Source organism: Gambusia affinis, linkage group LG19, assembly GCF_019740435.1.
Source record: "Gambusia affinis linkage group LG19, SWU_Gaff_1.0, whole genome shotgun sequence".
NCBI classification, from domain to species: Eukaryota; Metazoa; Chordata; class Actinopteri; order Cyprinodontiformes; family Poeciliidae; genus Gambusia; species Gambusia affinis.
This window is the reverse complement of record NC_057886.1, coordinates 14,879,047-14,895,569: the sequence shown is the minus strand read 5'-3', so window position 1 is coordinate 14,895,569 and position 16,523 is coordinate 14,879,047. Positions and strand designations below refer to the sequence as shown.

Genomic DNA, 16,523 nt, shown 5'->3' with positions numbered 1-16,523 from the left:
AAGCAGCCCGTTGATTTATTCTTGACCTGAGGAACAATGTGAAGCTTTACAAACCATAGCAAATGAATGATCCAGTTTTTAACTGTCCCACCAAACATCTTAAAATGAGCATCAACTGTATAACTTTCAATAAATTATTTTAAACAAGCAACTTTTTAAACATGTTTTTACATAATCAAAAGGTGTTATAAGTTTTTGACCATAATAGGTTTCTTTTAAAAATCAAAACAAAAAAACCCAACATGCTTTCATTTCACCAACACCATAAACATATTATCTCAATCTTTATTTACTTTAACAATTGACAACTTAATAGCATATTACAATGGCTGTAACCATTGTAAAAAAGTAAAACTTGTTATCTCAACACATGCCATACAGAATCTGAAATAAATAGGACTTTAATGCCAAATGTCTCTATGTACAGGTAAGCAAATTTTCGCCATCTATAAATACCACTGTACAAACTCGTTGATGTCGCTTCAGTAACAGGCTCTACTGTAAACTGACATCTCATAAATACAAACAACTAACCTTTAAATTATACTTCAGGCTACAAAAGGTTTAAAAATGTGAGCTGCAAGAAGAAAAATAGATACAGAGTCAATAACAAAGCTGCCAAGACCAAAAAAAAAAAAAGAAAAAAAGTTAATACCAAATTAATATTAGTGAAAAACAGAATCTGTGCTGCACTGCGCAAAACCCTCCATTGAATTTAGATATGCTTCAGTAAAACTGAAAACGTCAAAGATTTTTCAATATTTTGTTTGGCTTTGAGGAATCCTTTACAAGTGGGGAGAGTTTTAGGGCCAAATTCATGTCATAACATAATAAAGACAAAACTGTTTTCTTAAAAGTACAAGTAGACAAACAACTCAGGGGGGCAGAAGGATGCTTCACCCAACAGAAAACATGGCAACGACTGCGCTACATGTCTTTGGACAATCAACATTCACTTCGGTCTGTCTTTGCAGCGTGGGGCCGACCCACACTTCTGCAACCATAAATAGACATACAAAAAAAAAAAAAAAAAAAAGAGCAGCAAAAAAGAAATAAGCATTTCAAAGCATACAAGATAAACCGTCTGGAATACGCATTTCCCTTTCTTTTTTTAAATATTAAACATTCTAAATATAAATAAGTTCAACTGTGCAATTCAGGAGAAAATACATGAAGAAAAATAATCAAAAAGAAGCTGTGGTCGGTTGAGGGCCTTTTTGTCAAGTAGAAGTTCGTTAGAGCCGTTGAGTTAGAGCTGCAGCGTGAACAATGACATGAAGGGAGCAAACAAGCAGTGGAGAGCTCTGCTGTAGGCACATGCAGGGATCAGGTAGGAACGTGGCTATGCACCTACCCAGCTGCACTCCGAGCTGCAACCTGGAGGCAAGTTTATTTAACTTCTGTCGTGCATCTGTCAAATTCAGTCATGCATACTCTCACCCAGTCAGTGCTCTTTCACTCAGTCACACACATAAACACACACAGAGCAGCTCATGAGTCCTATTTGTAGCCATGTTGTGTTGGATGGGCTTTGAGCAGAGGTTTGAATGGCATGTTGGGTCCTCACACACTTAAAGGCAGCATGCCTGGAGGAGGGATGGCTCTGTTGGTTGCCATGGAGCTCGGGTCCAGTCCATTACCAGTGCTGCAGATGAGAACAGGACATGAACTTTGTTGGCAGGTAGAATTAAGACACAGCAGAACCAAACCTAAAAGAGAGGCTTACCTTGTTTCAAAGTAGGCCGTGTGCAGAGGGTGTGGGAACTTTGTAGGGTTGCTGTTGAGGATTGTGCCAACGTCTGTGGAGTATTTTTTTCGTGCTGCCTGATCTTTGGCAATGTTCCTACAAGCTGCAAGTTTGGTCTCCAAAGCCTAATGACAAAACAGGAAAAAAAAAAGCTGAATTTAGCCTTAAAGGTAAAGCTTGTGACTTAACCACTAATTAAAACAATGAGATGTGGAATTTTATGTCTTGATTTTTTTGCAGCCATCGTTTTGTTCCTCCTTTCCCACATTATTTCTGCCCCAAATACAGAAATATTTGGTGCAGAAATATTGTGACAGCAACACAGCCACCCTGTCCAGCATGCTGGAGTCCCTATTGCACCTATCCTTACAACGGTACAGTTGCAGAAATAATCAAAGAAATACAGCAAGATGTTTTAATTTATTGCTGTTTTAAATAGCAGAACTCCAGTTCATCCGACAAGACAAATTTCATCAAAATATTTCTAAATCAATAAATCAATAAGTGATGCTGCAGGTTGGGAAAAAAAAAAAATTCATTTGGAGAGAAAATCCACTAGTTTAAGATGAAACTTGTAACCTCACACATGTTGCATAAAACAAGCAAATCTTTATCACAGAGTAAATTTATCAGTTATGTTTATTGAACTCAATTTATATAACTATTTTGAACAGATAAATCATCTGTAAATATATCCAGCATCTCACTGGAAGAATGAAAGTTGTGCTCGCATAAAGCTCAAGGTTTTTAAAATATTAATTCATTTGTCCTTTCTGTTGACTTTCTTCTAAGTGTGCGCATAATGCATCATTGCTCTGTGGCCAGACAGAAATGTGCTGATGCTACTATTTTTGGCTTCTTTCAAAATTAGAAAGCCAAGCAATTTCAAGTTTGCACTTTTGAATCTTGTCTCTAAACTCTCACAGAGAAATGCAAAAGGAATAAATCAGCCATGCATTTATAATGAAATAAATAAAACCTACCCCAACTTTTCTCAGAAGGTCTCCAACTATATTAAGAGCTGAGATCCTGGCAGAAGGTGTGAGGGCCGAGCCGTTGCAGCCATTGGTCAGTCCTACAGTAAAAAGATTAATTAAAATATGTATATTTTTAAATATATGCAGAAATAAGAGTGGGAACAACCCTTACCCTTTTGGCTGATGAACGCATGCTCTATACTCTTCCCTACAGGTGTAGCAGGGAGGGATAAAGAGGCCTGGACTGCAGAATCAGTCTTGTCTATATCTGATGTTGGCGAGCTCGGCACCGACATCCTGTCAGTGCTCCGCTCTCGTACTGCCAGCTCCTGTCGCAGATCTGCAGGAGATTGAAGTGTGACTAATCAAATTCTCATCCAAAACGCCACAAATAGTACAAACCCAATCTTAAAAAAAGGTTTCTTCCTTACCTCTGGCTTCGTCTTTCAGCCGCTGCACTGACACGAGGAGCGACTCCTTCTCGTCCAGCTCGCTCTCAAGGAAAGCATTTCTCTCGATGGCCTGGTTCAAACGGCTCTCAAAGTCCTCCAGAGACACTATTGTTGCCCTAAAATCAGAAACACGGTTTGTTTCGTGAACATTGCAGAGAATCTAACAGTCTAAACGCATCTTAATGCATTATTCTCATTCTGACCTTTTGGCTCTCTCCAAGTCGTCATTGGCTTGTTCCAGTTCTCGTACGTATTTGTGTAGCTGCTCCTTGATGCTGCGGGTTTGACTCAGGTCGTCCTCCAGCACGGAAATCTGTTTGTAACTCTGACCATACTGATGCTCTAGCTTTTCCTGATAACAGATAGAATAAAGAGAAGAAAACGCCCCGGGAGTGAGCCGATGTAGAGAACCAGGAGCACAAAAGCGCAGAGTAGCACGACGTTTGAAAACACTATTTGCTATTTTACAACAGCAGAGGAAATGAGGCGAGTCACAAGACAGTCGAGATGTTCTTTGGTGTTATTTCACTGTCAAAAGGCCCCTTTGTTCCCAGGGGAGGCCCCCGGCCCCGCTTCATGCGCTAGGCTACGTGTAATTAGAGGCATTGCTGTGTGCCTTTACTGTGGCCCCTGACGCACAAAGACAGGAAGGCATCATTCATACCTTCTCCTGTTCATTTGCAGTGTTACATTTTAGAGTTAGGTGTGACACATGGGCTCACACGTTTAACCACAATGTGTTGATGGTGTATTTCTTATTGTATGCACATAATTACAGCCGGCAACAATCGGAATTCAGCGCTCAGGCCCGCTGTGATTTAGAACGAGACTCGTCCTTCCTATTTCCTTCTGCTTTATCCCGACATCCAATTAAGCGTTGCCACAGGATTACTTAACATGCTTTATAAACTCTGTCCTAGGAAGCAGATCAGAGGACTCAAGTAACTCTGCTTGGTGTCCCAACTGGAGATGCATCTATGACAGAGTTTGTGAAGGCCTGACCTGCCAGGTCCTATTTTAGCAAATTCAGATTGTTTTTCTTTAAACTTTTATGTTATTTATTATTTTTTTCTGGATGAATATTTAAAAATCTTGTCCTGACTATAAAATGTTTGTTTTAAAATACAAGAGTTTCTCAAAAGCAGAATGATGTTTCTCTCTGGATCCTATAAATGTATTTAACTAAATTATAAGACGGTGTGTAGCAAATGTTTGCCATTTCTTTTCCCATAAGATCCATTTAAAATGAATAACGGCTGTTTTCAACTTGGTTTATTGAGGGTGAAAAACCCTGATTTGCATTCCAGTGTCAGATTGTTTGACTGCCAAGTCATTTATTAATTTATTGTAATAACGCATGACCGTTACATAGACGTTAGTGTGAACAAACATTCTTTTTTTTGTGGGGTCAGAGGCGTCAGATGATCTTCTGTGTCCATCTGACCAGATAAATATTTTGAGCAAATACAGCAACTTGTATGATGTGAAAGGACAAATCTTTCCATAATGAAGGACTTGTGGTTGTCTGTGTTACAGAACTTTGATTTGAAAGGGTTTCTTTGTGTTTTTTCCTTGTAGTAATGGTCAGATTTTTACTTCAGCTGTGAGATTTCTAAAAGATTGTCATCATTTTCTAATCTAGTGGTTCACCTTTAGGTTGGACGCCTCGTTCTTCAGTCTCTCGTTTTCAGCTTGTAGATCTCGAAGGCGGTGTTCAGCCTGACTGAGCTGAGCCTCCAGTTCGGCCTCCAGTTCCCGGCTCCCCTCCTGGAACTCCTGCAGCTCCTCTTGAGCATCTTGGCAACTGAATGATACAAACACAGAGAAGAGGGAGGCAAAAAAAAAAAACCAACTGTCATTGTTTCACATCTGCATTACGGATCAACACTGGGACCATTCAGCTTGGCAGAACAGCTCAGCGGCATTAGTTCTAGAAAACGGCCAGGCTATTGTTCTGCAGGAAGAGTTTAGCTCAGGCATGTTCCTGGAGCTTTGACAGAAATAGACCTGAAAAAGGCTTAACTTTCACTCGTGATTTAAGTATACCACACCAATCCCATCTCAGCATTGCTGAATTAACATAAGCATGCTACTTGTATAATATAAGAAAAAGGTACATTTATATTAACAACCAAAACTGGAACGGAAAAACTCATTCTTGCATAACCTCTTTCCTTATCACATGACACTGTACCCGACGCCACTCTGAGTTCAGCTGCCTTGCACTGAGATAATACTCTCAGAGAGAGCTGGAATCCATGAATCACTTTCTTTGAGTGGTCATTCCACGCATGCCAATGTCAGAAAGCTTTGTGACATCAGCACATGGGTTCTCTAACGTCCCAGTGGCAGGCAGTCGATTTAAAACTACACTCTCAATTTGTAAATCTACAAGAAGTTACTATTTCATAACAGCGTCAAATGTAGCAAAGCAAAATGTAGGAAGTTAAACATTTCAAAAAGGTTATTTATTAACAATGCAAGCTGCAGTTGTTGATAAGTTCGTGTTAAAGTCCGCCTGAGAAAACACATGCTTGAAACACGTGCAACAAGCCACCTACTTGAAGTTAGTTTTTCCGTGGCTTGATGTTTTTCCTGCATTTACCCACTGCAGGAATTTCTCGGAAAATCACCATGTCTTTAACCCTTTATATGCAACCCTTCACTTTGCCTGAGTGGCTCTCAGCTTCACGTAACGACCAAGCAGAGTATAAAAAGATTTACGCAGCACAACTGCAGACCCCAGAAAGGCTTGTGGCTTTTGCTAAGGCTTTGTCATTTCCTCTTAAATTGGTCAGCAGGTTTGTGGTTTGTTATGTCATAAGGCCCCAGAAAGTCATTTGCCTTTTTTGGGCTCAACCCAGTCGCCCTGCGCTGAAAACCATAAACATTTCTCAACTGAGGTTGGCTTTTATTTTTGTGCTAATACAGGGGAACTGCTGCCAGCTACAAAATAAGCACAGTTATGTTGCTGCAAGATGAGCTTATTGAGCAAAAACATTATTCTATAATTACACACACAAAACGCTGAGAACAAAACAAAACATGCAGCTCAAGGTCACACATAAAACCCAAACGCTAAATATATCAGCTTACAGTTTACAACCGACACATATAAAGAATATGACACAAAGTATGAAGTCACAAGGGCAAAACCTACCTTTTCTTATATTTCAGGGCTTGAGTTTTCCAATAATCAACCTCCTCATCCTTTGATGAAAATTTAGGAATCATCTCTGTGTCCATGTCAGGGCAACCTAAGAAAAAAAGAGACATATTCTTAATACTGACTGGTAAAATAAAATAAGAAAAAACACACTTTAACACAAGCAGGTTACCCTCGTCTGGCACTAAATATTTAATCTTTTGTGTTCTTTGGCATGTTGAAACAAGCAGGATGCATTCCCTTCTTATCTCAAATCAGAGCAACCAATGCCATATTCAATGGCACATTCAGAACTATAAGGGATGCATTCCCTTCTTATCTCAAATCAGAGCAACCAATGAAATCCAGTTTTTAAATTTGCCACCTGAATGAAAACAACACATTTTTAAAATGAGAAATAATTCCAGGTAAGTCTGACCATCTGACAATATGACCAGTATGTTCAGTATTTGTGAATTTGAATCATGCCAGCAAGTTCTTCATGAAGGAATGCTTCATTGTTTTTTTTGAAAAAAATGTGTTGTTAAGAGTATAAATGTGCTAAATAATGTCCCATTTGCTAAATAAGAGAGGACTTTTATTTAAACCTCTATAAAGTTTGCTCTTCAACTTTAGACAACCAGTTCCCAGAAAAAATCCAAATAAAGAGTAATTAATGTTAAACAGATGTTTTATGCGTTTAATCCACTGTTGTGTTTGCAAGAGCAGCACTATAACACACAGCTACCTTAGTCCAGGCAGATAAAAAAAAAAAAACAATAAAATCTTTCAGGGAAAATGTAAGAATATTTGCAACTGCTGTTGGGTTTATGGGACTACAGATTTAGTCTCTGGCTTAGATTAAACTAAAAAGGATGTGTGATTTTCTCCACTCTATCGGGTGGGCGACTGCTCTTCCGTTGAAACATTCCTGTGAGGTGGCCTCATCAGCAACTGACTGACTGACAACATGTGTTAGTATGCAGTTTCACAAATCAAAACAGTGGAAAGCTGGATGGTTTTCCCAAAAATACCACTGACAAAACAAGTTGGGTGCATCATGTGATAGGGGGAGACTTATCGGCTGTCAAGGAAAGTACCAAAAATGTCTAGGGGATTCTGTGTCTCCCAAATACATGTGACAATCAAGAGCTGCCATGGTAACAGGCCAAAAAGCCTCGTAGAAAACTGGATATTCAATGGCACATTCAGAACTATAGATGCAGCCTTTTCAGATCTGCAATGTCTTGTTGTCAACACAGAGTGTACAGGTAACATAACACACCAGCAGAAGAGGTCAAGCCCGATCATGTAACAGGTTAAGAATAAGGACAGGAGGGAACCTGCATTAGGAGGGATGATAATTTCACTGTCCTTTGTTGCCATGACAAAACAAGGACTAAAAGAGAAGTGGGGAGAAAGTCCACCACCATCCTGTGTGCTTATGCTTTAAGAATGATGACTCAGAAGCTGATTAGATCAGTATTAAATCAACTCTTTTTCATTAATGTTTATTCAGTCTTATTGGTTCAATTCGCATGGATACCATCACTCCTTGAAGGTTTAAAGGTGTGGTGGTGATATTATACAGGTTAAGGGTTAATATCATCTGCTAGATTGCTGCCTTATTAGCATCTTTTGTAAACTGGGCATTAGAAAAAAAACCTCCAAACATGAACAGTTTCTGAAATGTAAAACCAACGACTAGTATTCATCTAAAACAAATCTTACAGACTGTATATTATTTAAGAAAAGTTATTTAGTCCAGCAGAGAAGAGGTCGCTAATTTAAACATATCGCTATCTGATACCCTACGTTTAGACTGAAGCAGTCCTGTGTTTGAAGACACCAGAAGGTTCCATATGCTGCGGACTGAAACTAAATTAAATGTAAAAGCTAAGTAGCACAGACGAAATGTGAGCTTTTATCTTCGTAACGTTCACAAAACAACAGCACCGGAAAACGTTGAGCGAACAGGCCAATAATTGACAATAATAAATCATACTTAAATCCTTACCTGCTCATATCAACCCGTTGTCTGGTCCTCTGTCTCAACAACACTCCGTTCAGCCGGTAAAACACACAACGAGACACACTCCTTCTCCCGGTATGGGCCTCTGACACTGACTGAGGGAACTGGAAAGTGTTTAGGAAATTGCCAACGCGTCTCCCGGAACTAACGTAAATCCTCATGCAAGACGTACGCCGTGACGTAGTTTCACGTTACGTAACGTCTGAAACTAAAAGAGACACTTTTTTTTTCTTTTCTTTTCTTTTCTCTTCTCTTCTTTTCCAACGGAGTGTTGGAGTTATGTCAATAACCACAAGGTGGCGTCCACAACAGGACTAACCTGACCCTAGTGATATATGGAAAACAAAATACTTCTTTACGTCTCAATCATAACCAACCAACCATCCATCCATCCATCCATCCATCCATCCATCCATCCATCCATCCATCCATCCATCCATCCATCCATCCATCCATCCATCCATCCATCCATCCATCAGCTAAAACATGGCGTGGAAAGTGCACAGAATAACAGTGCATTCACATTTAAACCGGTTTAGTGTAGTTTACATGTTACATTCCTACCCTGAGGGACTAACCCTAACATGGATGTTTTATGTACTGTGGAAGACAGCTGGGACATCGTCAGGCAGAGGTGTGGGCAAATTTGGGGAATTTCTGTCTTTTTGTAAGAGTAAACAAATGTTTGCACATGAGAACTTTCAAGATGCAGATTGTGCATTAAATGAAACAAATTTATATTCAAAGTTCCACACGGTATGTTCCAAAGTGTCAACTGATTTCTTGAACCAGTTGAAGTTAGCATAATTGTTTTCCACTCATAAAAGGTGTTTTCTCATTCTTTAGCCATCTGGTCATATTCACAGAAAAGAAACTGATTATGCAGACTGACCTAAATCACAAAAAGCTTATTAAATGGTGAAATTAATAGGTTCTTTTTGCAGTGTATGTAAACATCTGGTCACAATACACTCACCATTTATTTGATTACATAAGACTTACACATGCAATGTATTGCTCTTTCCTTCTATTTACTTATTTTTTCTTGTATTGTTATGTATATGTGCCCCCTGAAGATAAATAAAGCTTTTTTTATTGAATTGAATAGAATTAAGACTCTTTGCTAATTACAATTTACAGCCCATTTTTCTCTTGACTCAATTCTTAACGGAATAGCTCAAACAAGGTGTCTGAACATCCCTCAGAGATTTTAAAAGATCCCTATTGTTCATGACAGCATAGGTGGTTGCTGAACATTTGTCAGCTGCACTGTACATCCATGATTCGAATCTACAATCACATCCCAAAGCTTCTCTGCTGGAGTGAGATCTGGTCATTGTGGAGACCATTTTATTTTGCAGGTAAACAGTTATGTAAAGTACTTTTTTTTTCTCGAACATAGTTAGGTGTAGTTATTTTTAGTGACCACAAGGTGGTGCAGAACAGCCAGAAAACAAAATGCTCCACACGAAAATGAATAAAAGGAATGATCTGCGTCTCACCTGTCAGAACTAGGATTCACTGACTAATGAAAGTTTCAGTGTTTTTGGTTACACACTTGAAAAATCTAATGAATTAAATTATTGCACAAACATGGTTCACATAGCCAAAAAAACCCACTGATAGTGAGAGACGTGCGTCGAGGATCATAAAATATGTACCATTTAAGAACTTGAACTGGATCCAATTAGACAGGTTTCTGCTGTCACAGGTGACAAGACCGGCCTCCACCCAAAGCCACGGCGCAATCAATGAGGAACAATGAACTAGGAGCACCTCAGTGTTCCTTCACTAAGGGTTCTTATTGTTAGACAATCCGTCTTCAGTTTTACTACTTCTACATGGCACTTTACAAAGAGGACAGCCAAGACGACACACCGGAGTGTCCAGTATGCTACGAGATCCTGTCGGGCAGTGAGCGGACTTTAAGCTGCGGACATGTATTCTGTCACGACTGCTTGGTCAAAACGCTGGTCAGCATTAACAGTAATGGAGTCCTCAGGGACACAATTGTCTGCCCCATCTGCCGACATCTGACGTTCATCAAGAGGCAAAAGGAATCGCTGGTGGCACTCTCAGCGATCAAGTATCCAGATGAAGAACAGACCCTGGAGGTGCCTCTTCCTACAACGGAGTCGCAGCTCCGCAGCGCACGGCGCGGCTCCGGGGGCAGCTTACTGAGGGGAGTTAACCGGATAGCCTACTGCTGCTGGAGTATCTTTCGACGAGTCCGTCCGGAGAGGTTAATCGGACACAACCACAATGCGTGTCAGATCTTCATCATAAGTGCCCAGGGGCGACCGATGGCAGAGGAGGATGCGCTCAATGTTGTGATGACAGTGGTTCACCCTCAGCCCAGGGAGAGACGCAGGGTTTGCACCTCGTCGCGATGCTTGCTCTGTTTGCTGTCAGCCTTTACTGTTCTAGCACTGGTGGCCGCGACTTTACCTTGGATTTTATTGGCATAGTGCTGCTGAAGATGCACAGCATAAAGATCCAAGTGGAAACTATTCAAGAACCTTTAGGGACAATGTTTCCTTGGAAACCAACGTTGTTGTGCATGTGAGTTTCACTAATCAGCAATGTACCACGATATTAACTGTGTGTACAAGTATTTAGTTGTAGTCATATTGGACTATAGCTCTGTATTGACAAATTCATTAATTTATCTCGATTAAAATGATAAATGAAACAAAGACTTTTATTGACACGGAATGCATACTGCTTTGAAACAGTCTAAATTAAAATTTTGCCTCAACAACAAGATGAATTAGTCATCAAATTGTTGCTCATGATGAATAACAATTTGCTCAGTTTTCCAGTCTTTTAACCCCAACTCCACAAACAATCCTTAGGCATTCAGAATGTTGTTAAAGTGGCCCAGGTAATGCTGTGGTGTGTTGCTGACTGCTGTGTTTCCAAGCAGCAGTACTCCAGTTTGTGGCCAAACTGGCAAAGCCACAGCCTCCCACTTTTCCAGGTAAAAAACATTGCATTGCTTAAGTATTCACACACCTAGTACTCTTTCACATTATCTCACTTTACAAACACAGATTTCAGAGTGTTTTCCTGGGACATCACATGACAGGCACAAAGCAGCTGATGCTTGGGAACTCAAAGGAACATTAAGTCCACATGTGATCATTTAAAAAAAAAAACAAAATTAGGCACTAGTTTATGTTGACCTATAAAGTCACAATGATATCAACTGAAGGTTGTGGTTGTAGCATACTATGATCATAAAGCAGGGAATGATGAATCCAACAATAACCTTCGAGTGTTACTGAAGTTTTTATCTTTATAAATTATAGAAACAAGAACTAGTAAGAATCCTTTAACCAGTTACTTATACAGACAGTGTAAAGAGAGACACCTTTGAAGGATCTGTTAGAAATAATTCATGCACCAATGGTAGCCTGAAGGAGATGAGCTGTACCTGTCTACTGTAAGGAGAGACACTGCTTGACTGATTAGATTACCAGAGCCCTTCAGGATATACTGCATCAGATCAAGACCAAAATATTGAAAGTTAGATTACAATCAGTCACTACTGCAACCATTTGTAAAAAGACAATTTTTAACAAACTTGCAATTCAAACATTGGCAATGCATTGTGCATTTTGTGGTTGAGCTTTAGGAGAGGTTAGACTCATCCTCTGAATCACAGACACTCCCAGTATCTTCTTGTTGCAATTCGCCACCCATCCTGCTCGGCCAGTTTCGCTAGTTACACACCTCAACGGACTTCTGTTACTTTATCACAGGTTTGTTCCTCATATGTTAGTAATGTTAGTAATAATCTGCCGTTTAAGATTTTTTTTCTATTTAGCTTCCCTTTCCACACTGACCCAAAAAATGCATCACATGCTACATGAGAGAAGAAAGAAAGAGAGAGAGAGAGAGCATAAAAATGGTATCAAAATAAGGTCAAAGACAGAATGAGAAGGCTCAGTGAACAAAATGTTCTAGCTCCTAAGTTAGTAGCAGGATATAAAAGACATGCCTTCACAACAAACCTACAAACTGCAGTGGGTGATGTTTGTTGATGGAAGGAAATAAAGCAGCAATGACCAAGTGGGGTTATTAAAAATGTAGAGTTTAATATATATTTATTTCTGACATTCTGATAAGGATTGCAGGTAGGCTTCACAGTACACACTGTGTTCCACTCATTATGCTAAGCAGAGAATGAAGGGTTGGGCATGGTGGGCTCGACAAGCGGCAGATTTAGTTTATACATTAGTTGTGAAAGCAGAAGGAGGCTGTACATCCACAGGCAACCTACACTCCTCCTCTGTATTGCTCAAAATCCCACAAAAGAGCGTCCATTGCATTTCACATTCTCTCACAATCCCTTGACACAACAGTGATTAACGAAAGGACGTGGTCTGTTAAAAATATTTTCCAAGTGCATGCATGACTGTTTTTGTCCCTTCCTGATTTAAATCCACACAATATGCAAATAAACTTGGCTTTGCTTTGGCGTGACATATCTGGTGATAAAGTGGAAATAGACCTACAGCCATTAAAAGCTCAATAAAACAACAGAACTGTGCATTATTACGTGGAAAAAAGTTGCTCTAACTAATATGCACATAAAAACATAGCTGTAGTTAATTTACAGCAGCAACCAAATATAAGGACTCACATTTTTTGGGAAAGTACAGAAGTTTTTTTTGTTGTTGTTGTTTTGTTTTGTTTGTAGCTTAATTATCACACCTATAATGAATTGAGTGCATGCTTGCAGCTTGGCTGTAAGTTCCAGTTGTGATGCCTAAAAGCATTAGAAGTAATACTGCCATGTTCTGTTAACAACACATGCCAACAGTCCTGAACTAGCTTCATCCCATCCTGACACTCATTTAACCTGTAGAGCAGTCTACCACTAAAAAATCTGCACCAGTCACATTCAGAGATAATTTTGCCTCTGTGCATGAACATATGGATCCGGCACACAAAATAAAAACTTCTAACACACATTGATTATTCCTGTTGTTCAAAAGTAACAAAGAGTGAGGGCACTTGCAATTATTGTCATAAAGTTACCACAACTATCAAGATAATCAACATCACCAAAATCTTTATAGAGATAGTCAGTCCATTGAGAACACACACACACTGAGGCATACCATAGATCCCATATTGGGAGTAAGTAAACTAAACTTAGTTTTTGGATTCACCTTAAAAATGCTTTACTATGAGTGCAATGGTTTCTTTAAAGTAGATTTGGAAAAAGGCAATTTTGAGCGCTTTTTTTGGACTAAGGTGGACCAGTAACCGCTGTAAATGTGCTTTAATTAACACCATCACTGCTCCATGATGGTTAGTATTACATAGAAAAGTGATTCTGCTGCATCTCCCATCTGCTAAATTTAAAAATTCTCCAGTGCCTTGCAGTAGCATTAATACCCTTGGAACCTTTTTCATATTTCTCTAGTTCTAACCTAAGTGAAAGCCAGTGCACCAAACAGCCTTCCAAAGTCACTTTATTTGCAAAAAAAGAGACCTCCTGTGAGTGATGTAATCTCAGTATAAATCTATCTGCTGTTCCGTGAAGGCCTCAAAGGTTTGTTATAGAACATTAATGACAAAACAGCCGCCTGAAGATCAAGGAACAGAAAGAAATGTCAGGGATAAAGTTGTTCAGCTATTCTAAACGAACGACATTAGAATATTACATGGCACAAATGCAAATCTAACAATATATAGCCCTCCGCTAAAAATGACAAGGCAGCCAAGGAGAGCATTGAGAAGCAGGTTAGAGGCCCATGGGAGCTCTGGAGGAGCAACAGAGATCCACAGCTCAAGTGAAAGTATTTATTCACAGGAATGATGCATTCCTCACATCTGGCATAGGAGAGCAGCATGATTGTCAAACTGTTTTTTTCTGAACTGTACCACAAAACACAAGGAAACGCAAGGTATGAAAGAAGAATCTCAGGTCAGAGTTCATTAAATCCCTCCATGTAAAATGCTACGTGTGACAGGAAATTAAGACCCCACTATAAAATATGGTTTAAACAGCATCATGCTGTGGGGGTTGCTTTTCTATCAACAGGGTAGAGAATCTGGTCAGAGATAACGAGCACATGAATGGTGCTAAAAACTGTGAGAGGCTACAAAAGATTGGTGACTGGAGTGAACGTTCCCCTTTCAGTGGTATACCAACCCTAAACAAAGAGCGGAATGGTTTACATAAAAACATATTCATGTATTAGTAAGATCTAGACTTAAGAAATACTGGTAAGACTTGGAAACTGAGGTTAACAGACTCTCTATCCAATCTGCCTAATATTGAGCTAATCTAAAAAAAACAAAAACAAAACAGGCGTATAAATCCCCCAAATTATGTCTCTGCATCTTCCCCTTCATTGTTATGCATTCCCATGTTTTGGTCAACAGAACATAGTGAAGTTTGCTGCAGTGAAAAAGTTCAAGATGTAGTAATACTTCTGGAAGGCACTTTATAATAGTCTTGGTTTAAAATTAAAAAATAATTAGGGTATTTCGAGAGTAATGTTTTTTAATGAAGATAGATTTTTTTTTAGATGGAGTCGATCGTTAAGAGCTAGAACAGGATGGAAGATCTCAGATGAGTTGCTGCAGAGTGAACATTCTGCATGTCTGCTGCAGCACCATAGTAAAACGGCGTAAAAGTGAAGAAAAAAACCAAACATGAATCTACAGTACACCTGTTCATTGTGTGCAGGGACAAAATATAACATCAAAATTTTAATCATGTCATTTTCTACACGATAAATATCAGCACATATATTAATATTATTATATGTTCCAGATATGCATTTTACATATAATTTTCCTCTCAATTTTATATACATAAACCTATGTACAGTCTTTGTATTTACACTCAGGGGTCAAAGGTCACTGAACCTGAAGCACTTGAAACAAAGTTAAGAGAGAGAATCACACAAACATAAAGGCAGTGTAGTCCTTCATCCGTCATCATCAAGCTGCAGCATCCTAACAGGCGTGAGAGTCAGGATTTACTCTCAGGGGGAAACAAAATTTTAAGATTAACACTTAGGAAAAAAAAAAACTAAATCACTCAGAAGCCCTGAATCTGAAGCAGATCAATCACATCGGTTTGTCATGCAAAAAAAACATGGTGCTTCTTCCAACCGGAACAACGGGTGCAAGTAGAAAAAGCTTAAATTACAATAACATTCTTCTGATTATGTGCTGGTACAATGTAGAGTGAGTTTAGGTGAGTTTTACCTGTACATGTGTAAACACCTATTTTTTCAGGTGGAGTAAAAATGAAGGGACGTTATTAAAACTGACTTAAATGTTCCATCCTGCATGCAAAGCCTGCCTTAAAGGGCCCAGTGTGTTTCTGATGTGTGCAAAGTAGAATACCCTGTGAGCCCTGCTCCCACTCTGTCTGTGTTTCAACCTGAGGATGAGATTTGCTCCAAACCATGCCAGTCTCCCAAAAGCAACTCATTTGCACAACCTGTGAACGTCATATTGTAATTTGATTGCATGTTCTTATAAGGCAAAACAAAATAACTACAAAAAGATCGAGAAACGTAGAGCATTGCACCGTAAAACAAAATTACAAAGTAAAGCAAATAAGCAAAAAATAAATCAGTGAAAAAAATATATTTTGATGTAATACTTATCTATTTCCCAGTCTTTTCTCTTTAAAGGCAACAGTTCATCCACTATGGCATTTTGGTGTTTTTTTTTGTTTGTTTATTTTGTTTGTAGTCACATAAACGTAAAATAAGCAGCTGGGAAAGATGAGTTTCTTTGCAGCCTGTAGCAGATGTGAGGAAAGGGTCATGTTCTGGTTTCAGGTGGGCATTTAGGTGAGGCCAGTCAGTGTTTCCATCAGGCCTTGGTGTTGACAGTTCAAAGCATATACAGCCAGTGGGACGCTGGTAAATGATGCGTCAGGGTTATAGGTCATAGAATGGTGCTCTGGGGCTCCTCCTCAGGCACAGCGTCCCCCTCTGGAGAGTCTGTCACTGCCAGGGACCTCCTGCAGGGGGCACCGCTGAACTCATCGATGAGGCTGTCCAGATTGACATTGATGGAGGGGATTTCATAATTGAAGATATCTAATGGTGAGCATGATGGGGGGGAAAGGTAAGTGTGAAGAGTGAAATAGTGAAAATGGTAATTGTGAGTGACAAAAAGAGGAAAG

General features: G+C 39.4%; 3 protein-coding genes across 7 annotated transcripts in view; 1 reads left to right on the top strand and 2 right to left on the bottom strand.

Moving 5' to 3' along the window:
* Positions 1-269: 269 nt before the first annotated feature.
* ndel1b (nudE neurodevelopment protein 1-like 1b) lies at positions 270-8,516 on the bottom strand. Its single transcript, XM_044100043.1, has 9 exons — positions 8,339-8,516; positions 6,337-6,433; positions 4,827-4,980; positions 3,380-3,528; positions 3,156-3,292; positions 2,897-3,064; positions 2,731-2,822; positions 1,727-1,872; positions 270-1,645 (listed from the first exon to the last, which is right to left on the bottom strand). Exons 2-9 carry the CDS (start codon positions 6,420-6,422, stop codon positions 1,564-1,566), a joined length of 1,014 nt encoding a protein of 337 aa, XP_043955978.1. The 5' UTR covers positions 6,423-6,433; positions 8,339-8,516; the 3' UTR covers positions 270-1,563.
* Positions 8,517-8,978: 462 nt separating this feature from the next.
* On the top strand, positions 8,979-12,435 carry LOC122821852 (RING finger protein 222). Its single transcript, XM_044100126.1, has one exon. It carries the CDS (start codon positions 10,195-10,197, stop codon positions 10,819-10,821), a length of 627 nt encoding a protein of 208 aa, XP_043956061.1. The 5' UTR covers positions 8,979-10,194; the 3' UTR covers positions 10,822-12,435.
* A 597-nt stretch (positions 12,436-13,032) lies between these two features.
* Positions 13,033-16,523, bottom strand: part of arhgap44a (Rho GTPase activating protein 44a) — a 30,234-nt gene continuing 26,743 nt past the window's right edge. For 3 of the 5 annotated variants that reach the window (XM_044100121.1, XM_044100125.1, XM_044100122.1), the window contains one exon: positions 13,033-16,437. In XM_044100121.1, coding sequence (XP_043956056.1) covers positions 16,283-16,437 — 155 coding nt within the window. In that variant the 3' untranslated portion in view covers positions 13,033-16,282. The remainder of the gene's footprint in view (positions 16,438-16,523) is intronic. The other 2 variants (XM_044100124.1, XM_044100123.1) reach the window with 2 other exon arrangements.

Excerpts from the sequence above, each read along its gene's own strand:
- ndel1b (XM_044100043.1), bottom strand. The coding sequence starts at position 6,422 with ATGGACACAGAGATGATTCCTAAATTTTCATCAAAGGATGAGGAGGTT. Across the intron at positions 3,065-3,155 it reads GCTGAAAGACGAAGCCAGAG|ATCTGCGACAGGAGCTGGCA; the intron begins GTAAGGAAGAAA and ends AATCTCCTGCAG. Across the intron at positions 2,823-2,896 it reads TGCGTTCATCAGCCAAAAGG|GACTGACCAATGGCTGCAAC; the intron begins GTAAGGGTTGTT and ends TTTTTACTGTAG.
- LOC122821852 (XM_044100126.1), top strand. The coding sequence starts at position 10,195 with ATGGCACTTTACAAAGAGGACAGCCAAGACGACACACCGGAGTGTCCA.